This window comes from Gallus gallus, chromosome 1, assembly GCF_016699485.2.
Source record: "Gallus gallus isolate bGalGal1 chromosome 1, bGalGal1.mat.broiler.GRCg7b, whole genome shotgun sequence".
Lineage (NCBI taxonomy): Eukaryota > Metazoa > Chordata > Aves > Galliformes > Phasianidae > Gallus > Gallus gallus.
In genome coordinates, this window is record NC_052532.1 from 15558969 (window position 1) to 15574389 (window position 15421).

Here is a 15421-nt window from a genome sequence, read left to right on the forward strand (position 1 = left end):
GGCCAGCTATTAATAACGTGGCATCTTGGAGTCTTGCTGAATGCTTTAAGCTAATGGTTTAGAGGTCATGCTTAATGGGTACACGTGGATGGAAAGGATGCTGATTCCTTATCAGCATCTTAATAAGACATTGGAATAAAATCTTGTCCAATCTTGTGTCTACTGCAATTCTTAACCCTTGGATGTAATCACTTGTTCTGCGGGATGTTTTTATTCTCTGGTACTGACAAACTTGCATCTGCATCCTACCTGACATGTCTGAGCACTTTCTGATGCCTAAAGGCAGGAAGCACTGGTACACACATAGAACATCTGCTTCGCTTGGTGCAAGTTTTGGCTGAGTTACACCTGGACCTTGGACTTCTGTGGGCTCCAGGCACATGTAAGATGAGCTCCATGTAGGCCACAGCAGCCATGGCAACTTTGCAGAGAAACACTGATGGGAGCGGTGCCCAAGCCTTACATAAGAGTGATAGGGTTACAGTCGTCTGAGCTGCTGCTTGTTGCCCGGGCTGGGAGTGGGTGCGTGGTCAGGGGTGCACAGGTTTGTGGGGTTCCAGCTGGCCCTTTGCCTTGGGGGTGACCTGGGGCTGTGCCAGGTGCTCGGCTGCCACAGCTTTGCCGCTGGACAGCATAGTACTAAATCCTTGTAACTTTCTTGTTAGTGCATGAGCATGTCCTTTTTACTCCTTAATAGCAGTTGGTGTAATAGCAGCAGTTGGTACAATTCCATGTGAATGGTATGATTAGCCAAAACCACTGAATACTAATAATTAAGCATTCAGAAACAGTTACTTTCTGCAGAGACAGCACTGTGTTACAAAGGCGCACTGAGTTTCCCGTATGCTTTGTTTGCCTTTGTTTATAAGGCTGGCTGTCATTCATCATGCATTCAATAGTTAAAGTGCTTCATGAAGGCTTGGTTTTTCTGCCATTGTAAGCACCTGAGACAGGCAGACAGGGTTTCACTCATCAAGCGCTACCAAACCTCACTGGCAGAAGACAGTTGCCTGGGACTTCACCTCCAGGATCCCCTAGCAATGCAGGGTTGGCTTTGATGGGAGATTGCCGTGCAATACTAGCTGTGGGCTTTGGGTTTGAACTGGGCTTTTTATTTTCTGTTATTCTTATGTAGTTTAAAAAATAATAATAATAAAAAAAATTGCTATTTCTTCAAAAGGAGCTGGGTTGGAGGTGAGGGATTGCTTTGTAATGCTTATTTATTTATTTTACATAATGTTGGAGTGTAGATATGTACGTATATTTCTGGGGTAAAAATGCGGGGCAAAATCTCATTAAAATACTTCTTGGAACTTTCATGTTTGCTTCATTGGCTACCAGCAACTTCTTTGGAAATTCTGAGAAAGATATTACAGAGCTGTGTCTGCACCAAAGGTAGCAGATATAACTACATGCCAAATCAAAGCATTTTTACACATGCTTGTTACTTAGCACCATGGTGTTTACACAGGAAATGGAAATGTAGTGGCGTTGTGCTCAAATGTGCTGGCAGCTGGAATGGAAACTCAGAACTGGTGCTGGTGGGAGGTGGAAGGTTTGTTCCTGGGTCCTTATTGCTGTGGTAACAAGATAGACCTGGCATTTGACATGGGACAGCTTTTTTCATGCCTGTAAACTTCATTGAGATGTAAAGGGTGAATGTACTGATGGACTAGTTCAGATAAATCACTTGGAGGCTATGGTTGTGGCATTATTTGGAAGTGCTGATAAACATAGCAACAAGCAAGCTTTCTGTGTGAGCCAACAAAAATAGTGAAAAGCAGAAGTATGGCGTGTCTTTGGGATGAAATCTCTTTAGCTTTCTTTACTACCTCCACGTTGAAGGAGTATTTTTAATAGGAGTGATTTAATGAGTGTAAATCATAGAATATAGAATGGTTTGGGTTGGAAGAGACCTTTAAGATCATGTGGCTCCAAACCCCCTGCTACAGGCAGAGACACCTCCCTCCAGACCAGGTTGCTCAAAGCCCCAGCCAGGCTTCGGATGTAGTGTAATAGAAATGGCAGGGAATTGTGAGGCCAAAATAATGGCAGGAAGCCATTTTCTTTTTCTGGTTCTGGAGAGGTTTTGTTTCTCCTTTCATATTGGCTGCCACACCTCATTAAATGTTTTATTAGGTGCTCCTGTGTTTAATATTTCATATGCTCACAGGTGAAACTTATTGTGTGAAGTTTAGTAGGCTCCACTTACTAAGAGATGCATGTTGAAGAGTCTTGGGTGTATGGTTGGTTTCCTGCACAGAACCCTGTGATTGGAGCTATATGTGGAGTTATGTTTTCCAGACCAAGGCAACAACTGTCCTTCCCCCACAGTAGAGTTTAATAAAAAAGGAACTTTAGAGAGGACATTATCAACATATTTTCTTCTTCCCAACACTTAGCTTTTGACTAGAAGAGATTAAAGGAGGGCTTGATCATAGATCATTAGTTTTGTAGGGGCTTCTAGGGGGAAAATTAGATAACAAGGAGATTCTTCACTGAACAAGCAGAGAGAGAAAATTTTTCAGTAGTTGAAAGGATATATGTGCGTGTATTTAAAAAAAAATATATATATATGATATCTGTGACTGTGTATATAATATTTTGTGTATTATAATTGTATATGTACTTCTAAATCACTGTGACTGTTCTCATCTCCGAAAATGAACTAAGATAGGATACCTTCAAAAGGAATATCATGATGTTATCTCATTTAAACAGGAATTAATTATGGGAGGTTTGATGTCTTGCATAACATGGGGTATTGACCCCCTGAACTGTATAATCCGAGTCAGTTCCAGCTGATGATACTTTTTAGCAGAGGCATTATGCACCTATTCTACTGAGAGATTAGTTCCAGGACAACGCAGTGCCTTACCATGCCATCACTGGATATTTTAACCCTCTGTAATTAGGCAGCTTGTCCCAATGTGCTGAGGCAGAATAGATTTAGGGGATTAAGTTTCATGTGTGTGGCCTGGAGGGCCTGCAAAAGTACATAAAAACAAGGGTTGGGTGCGTTCATGCTTTGGAGAGGAGGTGAGGGAAGGATGTGCGGTAAAATGTTGTTTGGGAAGTTGCCACATCTAAGGAGGTGTGATTGGAAATAGGCAGAAAACCTCTGATTGTATACAGTTAAGCCTGAAAAACAGGTGGAGTGGGGTCATACAGAAGACAAAATGGGCGAAGTCGTATTGGTCCCAGTGGCAGACTGCCAGACTGGGATCTGGGCAAAGAGAAGTGACCAGAATGAAGTCTGTCACATCTTAAAGTGTGGGCACTGCCTGCTTAGCAGGCAGAAGTGACCACATTAAGACATGAGGGTGGGAAAGGTCTGGCTGTAAGCAGGAAAAAAAAAGAAAGTTTTCCTATTTGATATGTGGGGCTGGGAAGGGAGGAGGAAATTTCTGCTCTAGCACTGCCTACAGAAAAATCGACTTGCAGGGGGACTGATACTCCCCGGACCACACACTTAGTGCAGATGGAAAGACTTTGAGAGCTATGAACTTCAGGTAATCCACTTGGATGATTCATAAATCAGGTTGAAAGTGGGGCATTTGTTGCTTACTCATTAAGCTCATCGTGCTAGCTTGATGCTGAACTTATCAATAACATTAAGAACAAGAAGTGTCCCTCGAACACATGGCAGGTTGGGTGGTGGAGATCTCAACTGCACATCGTTTTTGGTAAGACATTCTGCTGGTTGTGTCACAGGCTTCCATTGGCTCTGCTGGTCTCTGGAGCAGCGTCTTGGTGTGGTCTGATAGCAGTCACACATGGGCACTTGCAGCTTGCTGTTGTGCTGGCTTCTGTAATAGTGCTTGGAGGTGCTGCTCAGTTTCAGGCCAGGGAGCTTGCTGGGAGGGCTCCTGTGGAAAGCTTTTGCAGATGGCAGCAGAACAGCTTGCTTGACTGTCCCATCAGCTCTGAAAATCATGCAAATCCTTTATGCTTTAGGCATGCGGTTCTTCTTTGTGGTCATTCTGAGCCTTTATTTAGTATTGGGAGGGAGAAAATTATTTGGTGCATCTCATAACTGCATGAATCCCTCTGTGGAGAAAATTAATTTTGAAACTTAAAGCGTAAGAAAAGAGCGAAAATGTGAAGAAAACATATTTATTAATTATCAATCTTCTTTCTGCAAGGCAGTGCTAAAAGCTTTTTGGAGCTGCGGGTCAAGTTGGATTTTTGGGGTGCAGAAAAGGTCACGTAATTTCGAGAACACGTTTTCCATCTTGATCTTCTGAAAAAGCCATTTAGGCCTCATTGTACTAGAAGGCAGGGTGAGGAGCGTGTCTGGAACTTCAGCAACCGTCAAGCTTCACGCTTGGAAGAACAATTGATCGCTAATCCAGGGCAGGCAGCGCAGAGGCAAAAGAATGAGCATTTCATTGCTCTCTGGCTGACGTAAAGGCATAAAAATAAGGCATAACCCACCCAGCTGGTATTTTCTAAATATTGTGGGCTATAGGCAATGTGCTATAATGTATTTTGCTCTGCTTTCCAGTTGCGTAGGATGCTTTTTGGAAGGGAGTATGATGAGTATCACTTTGAAGACTGTCACTTTTTACTTAGAAGTTAAAGGTACTTTATTACAGAATGTTCGTTAACTTAGAAGAAAGTAACTTTATCAAAAGCTGATGTACACATAAGCCAGCCAGGTTTTGTGACGCTGCTGCTAGCAGATCAAGTTTGTTAGCAAAGGGGCTGTGTAACTCCTGAATTATTTCTCTTATTTTGCTTAAAGGAAAGGATGATTGTGTATTAGAGAGAGAATCTGTGACCTGTTTTGTACACTCCGCATCCTTAAATGCAAATACTATCTCTGAAATATTTATGCCTATTTTACACATTCTGTAGTCATTCCTCTAATGATGTTTTTCAAAGATTTGCTTGATTCCCACTCTGTACCAGAGGGTATGCTGACAAGGGAGGCATTTTCTGCTGCTAATGAACTTTCTGTAAAGGAATTAACGTGCAGAAGGCCTTAGGAAAGGATTATGGCTGTTCTCTGAAGTGTCACATCGTGGGATATAATGAAGCCTTTAGCATAAAATTTCTGAGAAATACTCCTGACAGCGATGCACATCCCAGAGTTGAAAAACTCCTTATCAGCAATAGAGAGAAGATAGTGCTTTGTGCTGGATGTTCTTAACCTGAATCGGAGCGTGTGTCTGGTGATACAATTTGAGTGGGCTGCGGCAGTCTAATTCATTCAGAGTCTCTTAACAACCAGCAGGCACTGGCACAGTCACAGTGGATCAGTAGGCAATGTTTGGACCCTTATGTTTCCATTAGCTTCTGGAACAAGTTTCATGTGCCTGCAGAGGAGCGTTTTGGCTTAGGTTCCTCTGAAAGGGGTATAATTTGAGCACGCTGCGGGTGCTCTGTGATCCAAACCAACACGTGCGAGGTGAAGAACACTGCCACAGTATCTTCAAAATGATGCAGCTACTCCAAGCCAAACACTACCATAGATGCAGCCTGTAAAGCTTCGGGTATGAAATATGCCTCAAGTGTACTCTGTATATACAGATCTTCAACTTCAATGTGGCATAAATGAAAGTGGCAACAACAAAGGGATATGTAGGTTCCTGAAGTTGGGTTTGAATGGAGAACCTATGTGCACTGTTCCCTGATTTTGTGTGCATGTTGCTGTACTGCTGATGTCTCACCACCCTTACCTATAGCCTTACTTTTCCACTGTCTTTATGGCTGTGTGTGTTTCTGAAATTATGCATTTCTTGGTGAACCTGGAAGCGCTTAAAAAAAATCATGAAGTTGATTCAGCAAACAAATTATTAGTTAATTACAGCTGGAATAATATGTTATGATGTTGGCCACAGGTTTTTCTTCCTGGTAGTTAACTATTAAACAAATTGAGTCATGAATTTCCACAGTCTACTTTAGTCACAGAGCTGGCTCATGAGTTCAGCTCTGACAGTGCTGTGGGGCTGTGGATGCAAGGAACCAATAAATTTGTAATATAGAGGAAGTCTGGGTTGGCTGTGCTCCTCAAACTAGTTTATCAGAAACGGAACAAACTGAAATAAAAGCTGGAATTTTTATTAATTTTGATTTTGATTAATTATGAAATTAATGAAGAATTAGGACACTCTTATAACTTATTAAAAATTGTTCTTTTCTTTGAAGATGTGCTTAAGTAAAATCAAGTATTACGTAGAACTTTTCTGTGACAAGCAAGAAGGCTCTTGTTTCTTCCTTTACTTTCTATCATAGCAAAGGGGTTTTCCTTTCAGATAATACGTGCACTTTGGGTTCCCTGCTCCCAAATTACTACTTACAATTTTTTTCCATATTTTTGTCGCTTAAAAAAAATCTTTTTACAGTCAGTACAAGAAGTCATCAGGGTAAACTAGAAAGTCTGATTTCAAGGTGTGAAACAAATCACGCAGGTTACTCTTCAACAATGCATCCTGTATGTACGGAAAGATCCAAGGTTACAGCCTAGTCGTCAGGTTGAGGTCAAGAGGTGAACCTTCAGGGAAGATGCCGTTGTTTGCATAAACGTTTGTGTGAGTGGGGCTGTGACATGGTACTTTGGCTCAGACAGCAGGAATCTTCCTGTCTTCCAAAAAATGAGAATTTTTCAGTCAGTAAAGAATCACTTTCAAGTCTCTTACATTGTTTGTATGCTCTTCTATCTAATGATGAACTTCTAATGATTCTTTTTGTTTCTTTTAAAACAGAATTAGACCACAGCTAGCCAAAGAGAAGATTGAAGGATGCCATATTTGTACGTCTGTTACACCTGGTGAGCCTCAAGTGTTCCTGGGAAAAGATAAAGCCTTCACTTTTGATTATGTGTTTAACATTGACTCACAGCAAGAAGAAATCTATATACAGTGTATAGAAAAACTGATTGAAGGTTGCTTTGAAGGCTATAATGCAACTGTCTTTGCTTATGGCCAGGTAAGCTATACAATTTTACTTACAGTATTTATTTTTTTTATTTATATGTATTTTGAAATAAACACAAACTGTTTCTTGCAATTTATCTGTCTCATAAGTTTCACAGTGCACGAACCTGTATTTAGTGGCTTGGTTTTAATGTAAACAAGATATTCCTTAGAATACTGTTTAGGAGTCTGTACAGATTCTGTGCTTAATGGCATCTGGAATGCAGCAGACATGTAAGTAGTAGGCTTGAATTAATAGTAGCAGTGAAAATAGTGTGGGTCCATATAATTCCTGAATTCACCCTTTAATGCAGGAGTACAAATTAATGACTTTAATCTGTTGTTTTTTAAATCTATGCAGTTTTTTAGCTCAAAGCTGAAATATCATTTAGCACAGAAAGTACAGTGCTGTCTTCTGAATTCTCTTTAAGGAATTTATTACATGGAAGTTGATCTTAGTGCGATGCTGCATTCCAGTACTGTTAAATGTCTTATCTCAACTTAGCTAGGTGAAGTCTAGCCCTGGTGAAACAAAGCACTTGGTAGATCCAGTTTAGTAGATTATGTTTGACAACATGATACTATCTTTGTCTTGGACTTGACCTGCTAATTAAATAAAAACCCCACGCTATCTTGTTTTCTATAGGACTTCGCTTTTAATTAAGCTATTTTCCTGGTCAGAGTACAGCTTGTATTCTTAGCTGCTGTGTATAGGTTGAGAACAGTGGTAATATTTCTCCTGAGTGATATTCAGACATGATAATTAAAAGAACTGTTTAATTTACTTCAGTAGAGAACTGCAAATGCTGATTTTACTATTAAAAAAAAAAAAAGAAAGAAAGAAAAGAAGCTTTAATTAGCAGTCTCATTTGAAAACATTAACTATTCTTTTGACCTCGCATCATAACTCAAGGCTGATGTAAGCAGCTTAGGGGAAGCTTTTAGGAGAAAGGTTATGAAAGATTGAAATGGTCCCCACCTCTGTTGTATTTGATCCATAGAGCAACGGTTGAATTTGTCCAACACTTATAGTTTACACATTTTGCAAAATGACATTTTTGTTGCAGTTAGTATTGTAAAAATGACAAAAACTGTCTTTGTAATCTCTGTGTAGATAGTACTGGTGTTCAGAAATCACATTTCACTGTGATAACCCATATGTTCTAGTGAGTACTACTTTTCTATATAGACAGGTGCTGGCAAAACATACACCATGGGCACTGGATTTGATGTCAACATAACAGAAGAGGAACAGGGCATCATATCACGTGCTGTTAAGCATCTTTTTAGATGTATTGAAGAAAAGAAACAAGCTGCTATTAAGCAAGGACTTCCACCTCCAGATTTCAAAGTAAACGCACAGTTCCTTGAGGTAAGTGTGATCTGTGCATATATATGTGTTTGTGTGTATAACTTCACGTATTTTGCAAAGCAGATGAAATGCTTTTTTTTGGTTGCTACTTTGACCCTTTTCTTTTCCCACAAGATGTTTTGAATTAATTCTCAAGATTTCAAAGGGAAATTCTATATAGCTTGTTTGCTTTTGTTGTTGTTTTTTTAATTTATGAAAAGAGCCTTTTTATCTTATTCCAATTATCATAGTAGCCTTCTTTACAGGGTTATTTTGAAGTGTAGAAATAATTATAGTAGTTGTCATTTATCCTTTTCTATACCACACATATACTGGTGGGGGCTATTGCTGTTGCTTGTCTGTTATTCTTCATGATACTTTCAAAGCAAGAAATCAGTAATGCTTTACATCTTGAACCGTGCTTAGCCTGTTTGTGTAACTTTCCCATAGACTTCTTCAGCTTTCAAAATCTGTTCAGTAGCACTTGGTCGATCCCTTTAATGAAAAAAGAAACTTAGCATAAAATACTCTGTGATTCTCAGTGGCATAGAACTGGGCTTCTGAGTCACTGCTTCTTCTTCCAGTAGGCTCAGGGAAATCCCAAGTCAGTGCTGCAGAAAAACAGTTCCCTTTGTTCTTGTAGGCACAGCTACTAATGAGAGGCTGTAACTCTCATGGTTGTTCTGTTTTGCAACAGCTGTTGGTTTAAGTCTTACAACTTTTATGCTGTGACTTCTTTCAGTATATCTATTTTCTAGATTGATTGCTTTGACTAGAACATTTATGTTCCCTGCCAACATATAAAATCTGACACTTAAATGATATTAAAAGGGAGAATCAATTTCAGGAAGAGTTTGTTCAAATGTGTAATATTTAGTTCAATATTTCACAACTTTGTCAACTGTGGGGGCAAAAATACCACCACATAATCTTTTGTATTACCTAAGAGAAAAGCTGTAGGTTTTATTATTGCTGAAGTAAACTAGGTCTTCCAGTCTTCTGTACCTGTAAGTGTTCTAAAGATTAGCAAACTGCACTGATTTGTCACTGTTAATCTTAAGCAGAGATTTTAGTCCCTCTGGCTACTGTTTGCCTAGAGAGATTGTGAGCTTGGAGAAGAACAGTGGAAATGCTGCTCTGTTATCTTCTCTCTCAATTTGAACATGAGGAACTGCAATGTTATTTCTGCTTGGGCAGCTGCAATAGCAGTAGTGTAAGGGGTAGCAACAATACCACTTAAGTGTTGTTTCTGAATTCTTTGTGGATGTTTGTATTGTCTCAAAAACAGAACAATGAAACAGTGTGAGTGCAGAAGTCCCAAAATATAGACTGGTAGTTGAATATTACAATGTAAAGGTATGTGTTGCTGCAATACTGTAATCCTGATTGCAACCATGCCAGTGCTTTTCATGATTTAAATTTAAGCTTTCCCTGCAATAACATTTCCCATTACATGCTAAATTCTTTGTAGGGCAGGAGTAGTTTATCTAAAAGAGATAGGGATGTGGGGTTATTATGGTAAAAGGGAGAAAATGAGAAAAGGCGTGGTGGAAGTAGAGCAGGTGGTGTGAGTTCGAAGAGCTTGAAGGAGGGTACAGCCAACTCAACCAACAAAACAGAAAGTATCTGGTGGGCCTGGGTGAGAGCAGGCAGTTCTCTTGAGTCTGACTGTGTGAAGGAAGCTGTTGATTTTTAGGGTGGCATAACAGTAAGATGTGCAGATTTGCAACTGTTCTGTCTGTCATGCTACTGTCATTGTAAGTTCGTGTTTTTCACAGCATCCTTTATTGAAAGACTTGGCATATGGTGGATATTTAGAACCTTCTGCACATGCCACGCACATATTTATCAGTCTTTGGAGGAATTCTTTTCTAACATAATATACTTCTTTTTTTTTTTTGGCCTTCTTTTTCTTCTCAGCTTTACAATGAAGAAATTCTCGATCTCTTTGATACCACCCGTGATATTGATGCAAAGAATAAAAAATCAAATATTAAAATACACGAAGATTCAGCTGGAGGAATTTACACAGTGGGAGTTACAACCCGAACTGTGAATGGAGAATCAGAGGTGACCACTGAAAATAAATCTCTCTGTAGCATACTGAATGTGTTCTGAAAATGTTACCTGTATGTTTTGCTAAATCTCATTATACCTTTCCCACTTCATTCTTTCTTTTCATCCTGATGTAGAAACGGTTGTAACACTTTTGAAAACTTAATTCTGAAGAAACCTTCAACAAGCAAAAAGGAAGCAAATATAGTTACCATTCTGTTCAACAACCAAATACAATAGGTTACACTTGCTAACATCAGCTTTCTGCCTCTTAGACCATTTGGGTGCAAACTGAGTTAAAATGTTCCTTTGTTCTCTGTAGACTCTAATAGGATGTCTAATATTATGTTCCCTTAATTCCAGAAACAGACATTTGCAAGCAGTGTTGTTCCACTGGGAAATGAAAGTTTGACTTATGTAAATCTAATCCCCCAAATCTCATATGTTACTTTTTCCCATGACAGGAAAACTTTGCATGATGACTGATGTGAGGTAAACTGCCACTCAAAAGTGTCTGTGCCTTGCAGATCTGGTACAGTGTCATTGTACTATATGTTTTTGCACAGAAAGTACAGAAGTTGTGTATTTTTGCCAGAGATGAATGGATAATTGCCATCTTATTACCAGGAGACAGTAAAAAGAGGGGTACAAATATTTAAATGGTTTCTTTCAAAACCAAACAACAACAACAAAAAAACCCTTATTTAAAAATCTTACTGTTTTTTGCATATAGAAATTGAAATGATAGCAAAGAGAAAAAGCTTACTTGTGTCTAAACCGATGTAATAGGTGTTACAGAAGCATGTTTTATTTAAATTGCAAGCCATGCAATGTCCTTCTTTGTCTGTTTTCCAGATGATGCAGTGCTTGAAGCTGGGGGCTTTGTCTCGAACCACAGCCAGTACTCAGATGAACGTTCAGAGCTCGCGGTCGCATGCTATCTTTACTATACATCTGTGTCAAACCAGAGTCTGTCCTGCTTTTAACACTGTACGTGCGTTTGCTGTGATTATATTATTTGCTGGCTTCACTTTAACCATTTTTCAGAATGTGAATATTGTTTTGGCAGCAATTGACATTTGAATTGCACTTACTAAAGGTGCTACAGTCATCATCGTGCTCAATGAATTTGCTAAGCATTATAATAATTTGATTTAATCTGTGCATATGTAACCATCTTCTAGCCAGAGGCAACAATAAATTGCAGCCTCTTACCTGAACCTGCCCATGCTCCTCTAGCGTTTTCTTCAAGATTTTGTTGCAACATACCCCAGTAACCAAGTTAAAATATAATTTGTCTTTAATTGGAAAAGTGTTTTTAAGTGTCTTAACAGTTAGTGGGCTTAAGGTTGCACTCAGTTAACTGAAAGTGCTGGGAATTCCAGGTGAAGGGCTGATTTCCAGCAAGGAACAAGGAAAAAAAAGCATAGGATTCTGACGATTAGTGTTTTTATTTTAGATATATCTGTCCATTGTTTAGATGTGTTGTAACTTTATGCAGTTATTTCATTGAGCTCCTGAGTATGTAGGTACGTAGATAACACATAGATAACATGTTTTTAAGCACGTAGAACAGTATATTGGATTTGTAATAATTTTTTTGGGGTGGATTCTTTCTTTTATTTTTTAACACTAAAAATAATCATTTGCAGGCAAAATGAGGGTTACTCTCTGGTCCTCTGTGGTATGTAGACCTGCTTTTATACCCTTGTTAGAAGCACTTCTTCCTGCATTGCACATCAGAACTGTGGACCTGGTGGTGTGGGCAGCTGTCTCCTCACTCAGAGAGGGACTGTCAGAGCACCTGAATCACTGTGTGGTGGCAGTGTCAGCTTGGAGGCTGTGCTTGAAGCTGTCCACGTGGCTCACAGCCTATCTCACCCAACAGCATCCCAAAGCAGCCTGCCTGCTGTGAACACTCTTCAGCAGCTGGGACCTTCCAGCTCAAATACCCACAGAGCCCTGCAGGACTCTCCTCTGGCCCTGCCTGGTTTGTGATAGAGGCTGGCATGAAGAAAGGGAGCAGGCCACTGCCTTGTGACAGGCTGTGTTTTCTTCCCCTGTTTCTGGGAGATGTGAGCAGGATGGTGTCAGTGCCTTGGGTAGGACACTGTTGGATCCTGACTCACAGCTGTGAGGGCAGCACCCTTGCCTTTCCCTGCAGCGTTCAGGAGAGCAGAGGCTGGACATGTAAACACTGCCAGAATACAGATTTATACAAATCCTTCGTGGGTGGCAGAGAGATCCTGCTCAGGTTTCCATTGCTGCTGCCTTTTGTAGTGTAAGTTTTGGGAGACTTTTGTTATGCAAGCGGCAGCTTCTCCATGGCTGCTGGCACTGTGCTTGTGTTCTCTGGGGTGGGTGGCCAGGGCATCCACATGCTGCTCTTCCTGCCACGCTTCTCAGGGCTGTCTGGAATTACATTTGATTTTGCTGAGCAAGTGAGAGTGGAAAGGATGCATGACTCATTACTTTTAAGGGCTGGGAAATGTCAAAATAGCCAAAGTGGTGACAGTGCAGTCTTGTGGAGGCGACACAAGTTCATACTCTCTTCTGAAGCTGCTACGAAGGGAGATGGCTTAAGAAGCACAAAATGTGTAGCTGCTGTGAGAATGGCTTCGTTTGTAACCATGTATACTGCTCCTTGCAAGGACAGAGGGAGCAGTTGGTTGGGTAATCGAAGGCATTGCCACAGAATATTTTTATTTTTTTAAAGAAGAAAAACCTAACAGAGCAAGTCATGCTTATTGTGATAGGAATTCCTAATAATGCCTGTATACTGGGCGATATGAATATGTTTTAAGTCTGGTATAGACTAGATACATACTTACTAAATGCTGTGGTGGCAAGTGGGTAAGAATTGCCCTGAGGTGGGTATTACAACAGGAAGATCAAGAAGTGTCTGATTGGAAGATTTTTCACTTCTTATTCAGCAGCGTTTTCATGACCATAGTTTGGGATTATCTCATGATAAAAGCTAACTTTATTGCTGTGCTTTGGAGTATGAAGTGGAAAGAAGCTAAGGAGCTAGTCCCTGCTCATAGTGCATTTCTCCAGTAGACTAGCTGAGCTGTGCTGCCTGGGGGATGCTGGAAGTATTGGTTCTTGCTGTCCCCTGAGGCAAAAAGAATGGCCTTGGACCTTCCTCTCTATGATTCTGTGATAAGCTCTTCTTTTTTCCATGTTTCCTCTGCTGTCCTTATTTCCTGGTCAGATTGAAAGTACTGATGGAATACCAGCTGCTGGGAAAACTGGCATAAAAAATGCGTGAACTAATGTTGAACACGCAAGTCACAGTGAAACTGATTATGGGGATTAGAAGGGTATAAAATCAAAGTAACTACAACTTGTTTGGCAGGTTTATGAACTAAGTGGGTCTGTAATTTTGGGTCATAATAATATCATAGCCATTTCATTTAATATTTTGTAAACATCTGTTTGTCCCCCCTAAAAAACCAATTGTAAGCTTACTTAGAAATAATAGATATTGGCTAGCATCTAGAGCTGGGTCTTAAAGACTGAGATGTTAGTAGATATTACTGAAACAGATAGCAATAGGATTTCTTGAGAAAACCTATTATAAGAGAAGTAGTAAATAAGGAAGAGATAGATGTGACAAAAAGCTATTCCTGTAAATAATTGTTGATTGAACTTCATGGTAGACTAACGTAAAGGATCTTACCAAGCTTTGTGGATTCTCCTTCATTTCAGGATAACGCCACTGATAACAGGATAATATCTGAATCTTCTGAGATGAATGAGTTTGAAACTCTTACTGCCAAGTTCCATTTTGTTGACCTCGCTGGGTCTGAAAGGTTAAAGCGAACAGGAGCGACGGGAGAAAGGGCAAAAGAAGGCATTTCCATCAACTGTGGACTAGTAAGAATTTGCAATTTGTTTCCATAGGCTGTTAGTACAGTCTCTATTTCTCAAACACTTGCTTTTGATAATCCCTATAGTTAGAAATGCATCAGGTACAGAGTGAGGCCTGTAGCATAAGATGTAACAGTACATATAGATTCTTAACCAGGTTCTAGCTTGCTCATGTTTTATGGGTTGCACTAGACCCTAAATAGAAAGTTACAGTGCTTACAGTTGTTGTGAAATATAGTTAGTTACTCCAACTTTTAAAATACCTTGTGGAGTTTCTTTCACTTCCTTAGTTTTTTAAATTCCATCAAGACCCAAACAATTGGAGAAAACTGCAAGTTGCTTGCAAGCAGTACAGGCATGGAAAGCATTGACAATGGATAAGTTTAACTGACGACTAAATGCTGGTTCTATGTTACTGTTATGAAATGTAGTGTAAACCAACAATAGGCAAAACATTTCCAAGTGGAAATAAAACGTTTTAATTGATAGCATCACTTCATATATCTTGTCTGTGTACTGGCTCTTTATGCATTTTTTTTAATTAGCTATTAAATGTTTCACTTAATTAGGAGTACATTTGAAAAGTAGAACTTGTGATTATCAGTAAAGATTGTGGCTTTGCACCTTTGTTTTTGACTACTTGGCCGTGTGTAGGCTCTGTGCAATTCCTCTTTGAACACCCAATAACACAAGTTCATTTCATGTTTGAGAACATATTAAATATATATTTTTTCCTCGTCTAGTGGATAGTATCAGGGATGGAACAGGAACTTCATTGGTGATTCTCTTGCTATCAGGATAATGGTTATATGTTGTAGCAAGTGGAAGAGAATTCACTCCAGTTTCATCATTGCCATAAGCACAGAGTCAACAGAAATTTAGGGTTTTAGTGAAACAAATGTATCCTTAAGAAAATGAGATACAGAATGTCCAGGAGTGAAAATGAAAGTGGCGAAAGTAGTGTTTTACATCGGCACAAAACCTTCATTTTCCCTGAATTCCACCCCTCAGCTTTGGGAAACACAGACAAAAGGGTTTAATCAGTTCATTTATAGACAGTGTTTCTGCTGTTGTTGGATGCAGTAAAACCATTTTCAAGACTGCATTAAGAATTGATTGTGCAGAATGTTACCTAGAGGAATGTGTTTTAATTTGCCTGTGAATAATCCTGTTAAAATATGTGGAGTTGCGCATTAAAAATAACTTTACAGGCAAATATTTG

General features: G+C 39.6%; 1 protein-coding gene across 2 annotated transcripts in view; it reads left to right on the forward strand.

The window, feature by feature from the left end:
- Positions 1-15421, forward strand: part of KIF21A (kinesin family member 21A) — an 84379-nt gene that overhangs the window by 22213 nt on the left and 46745 nt on the right. For both annotated transcript variants that reach the window (XM_004934759.5, XM_046943787.1), the window contains exons 2-6: positions 6711-6933; positions 8110-8292; positions 10192-10341; positions 11182-11316; positions 14038-14205. In XM_004934759.5, the coding sequence (XP_004934816.2) occupies positions 6711-6933; positions 8110-8292; positions 10192-10341; positions 11182-11316; positions 14038-14205 (859 nt within the window). The remainder of the gene's footprint in view (positions 1-6710; positions 6934-8109; positions 8293-10191; positions 10342-11181; positions 11317-14037; positions 14206-15421) is intronic.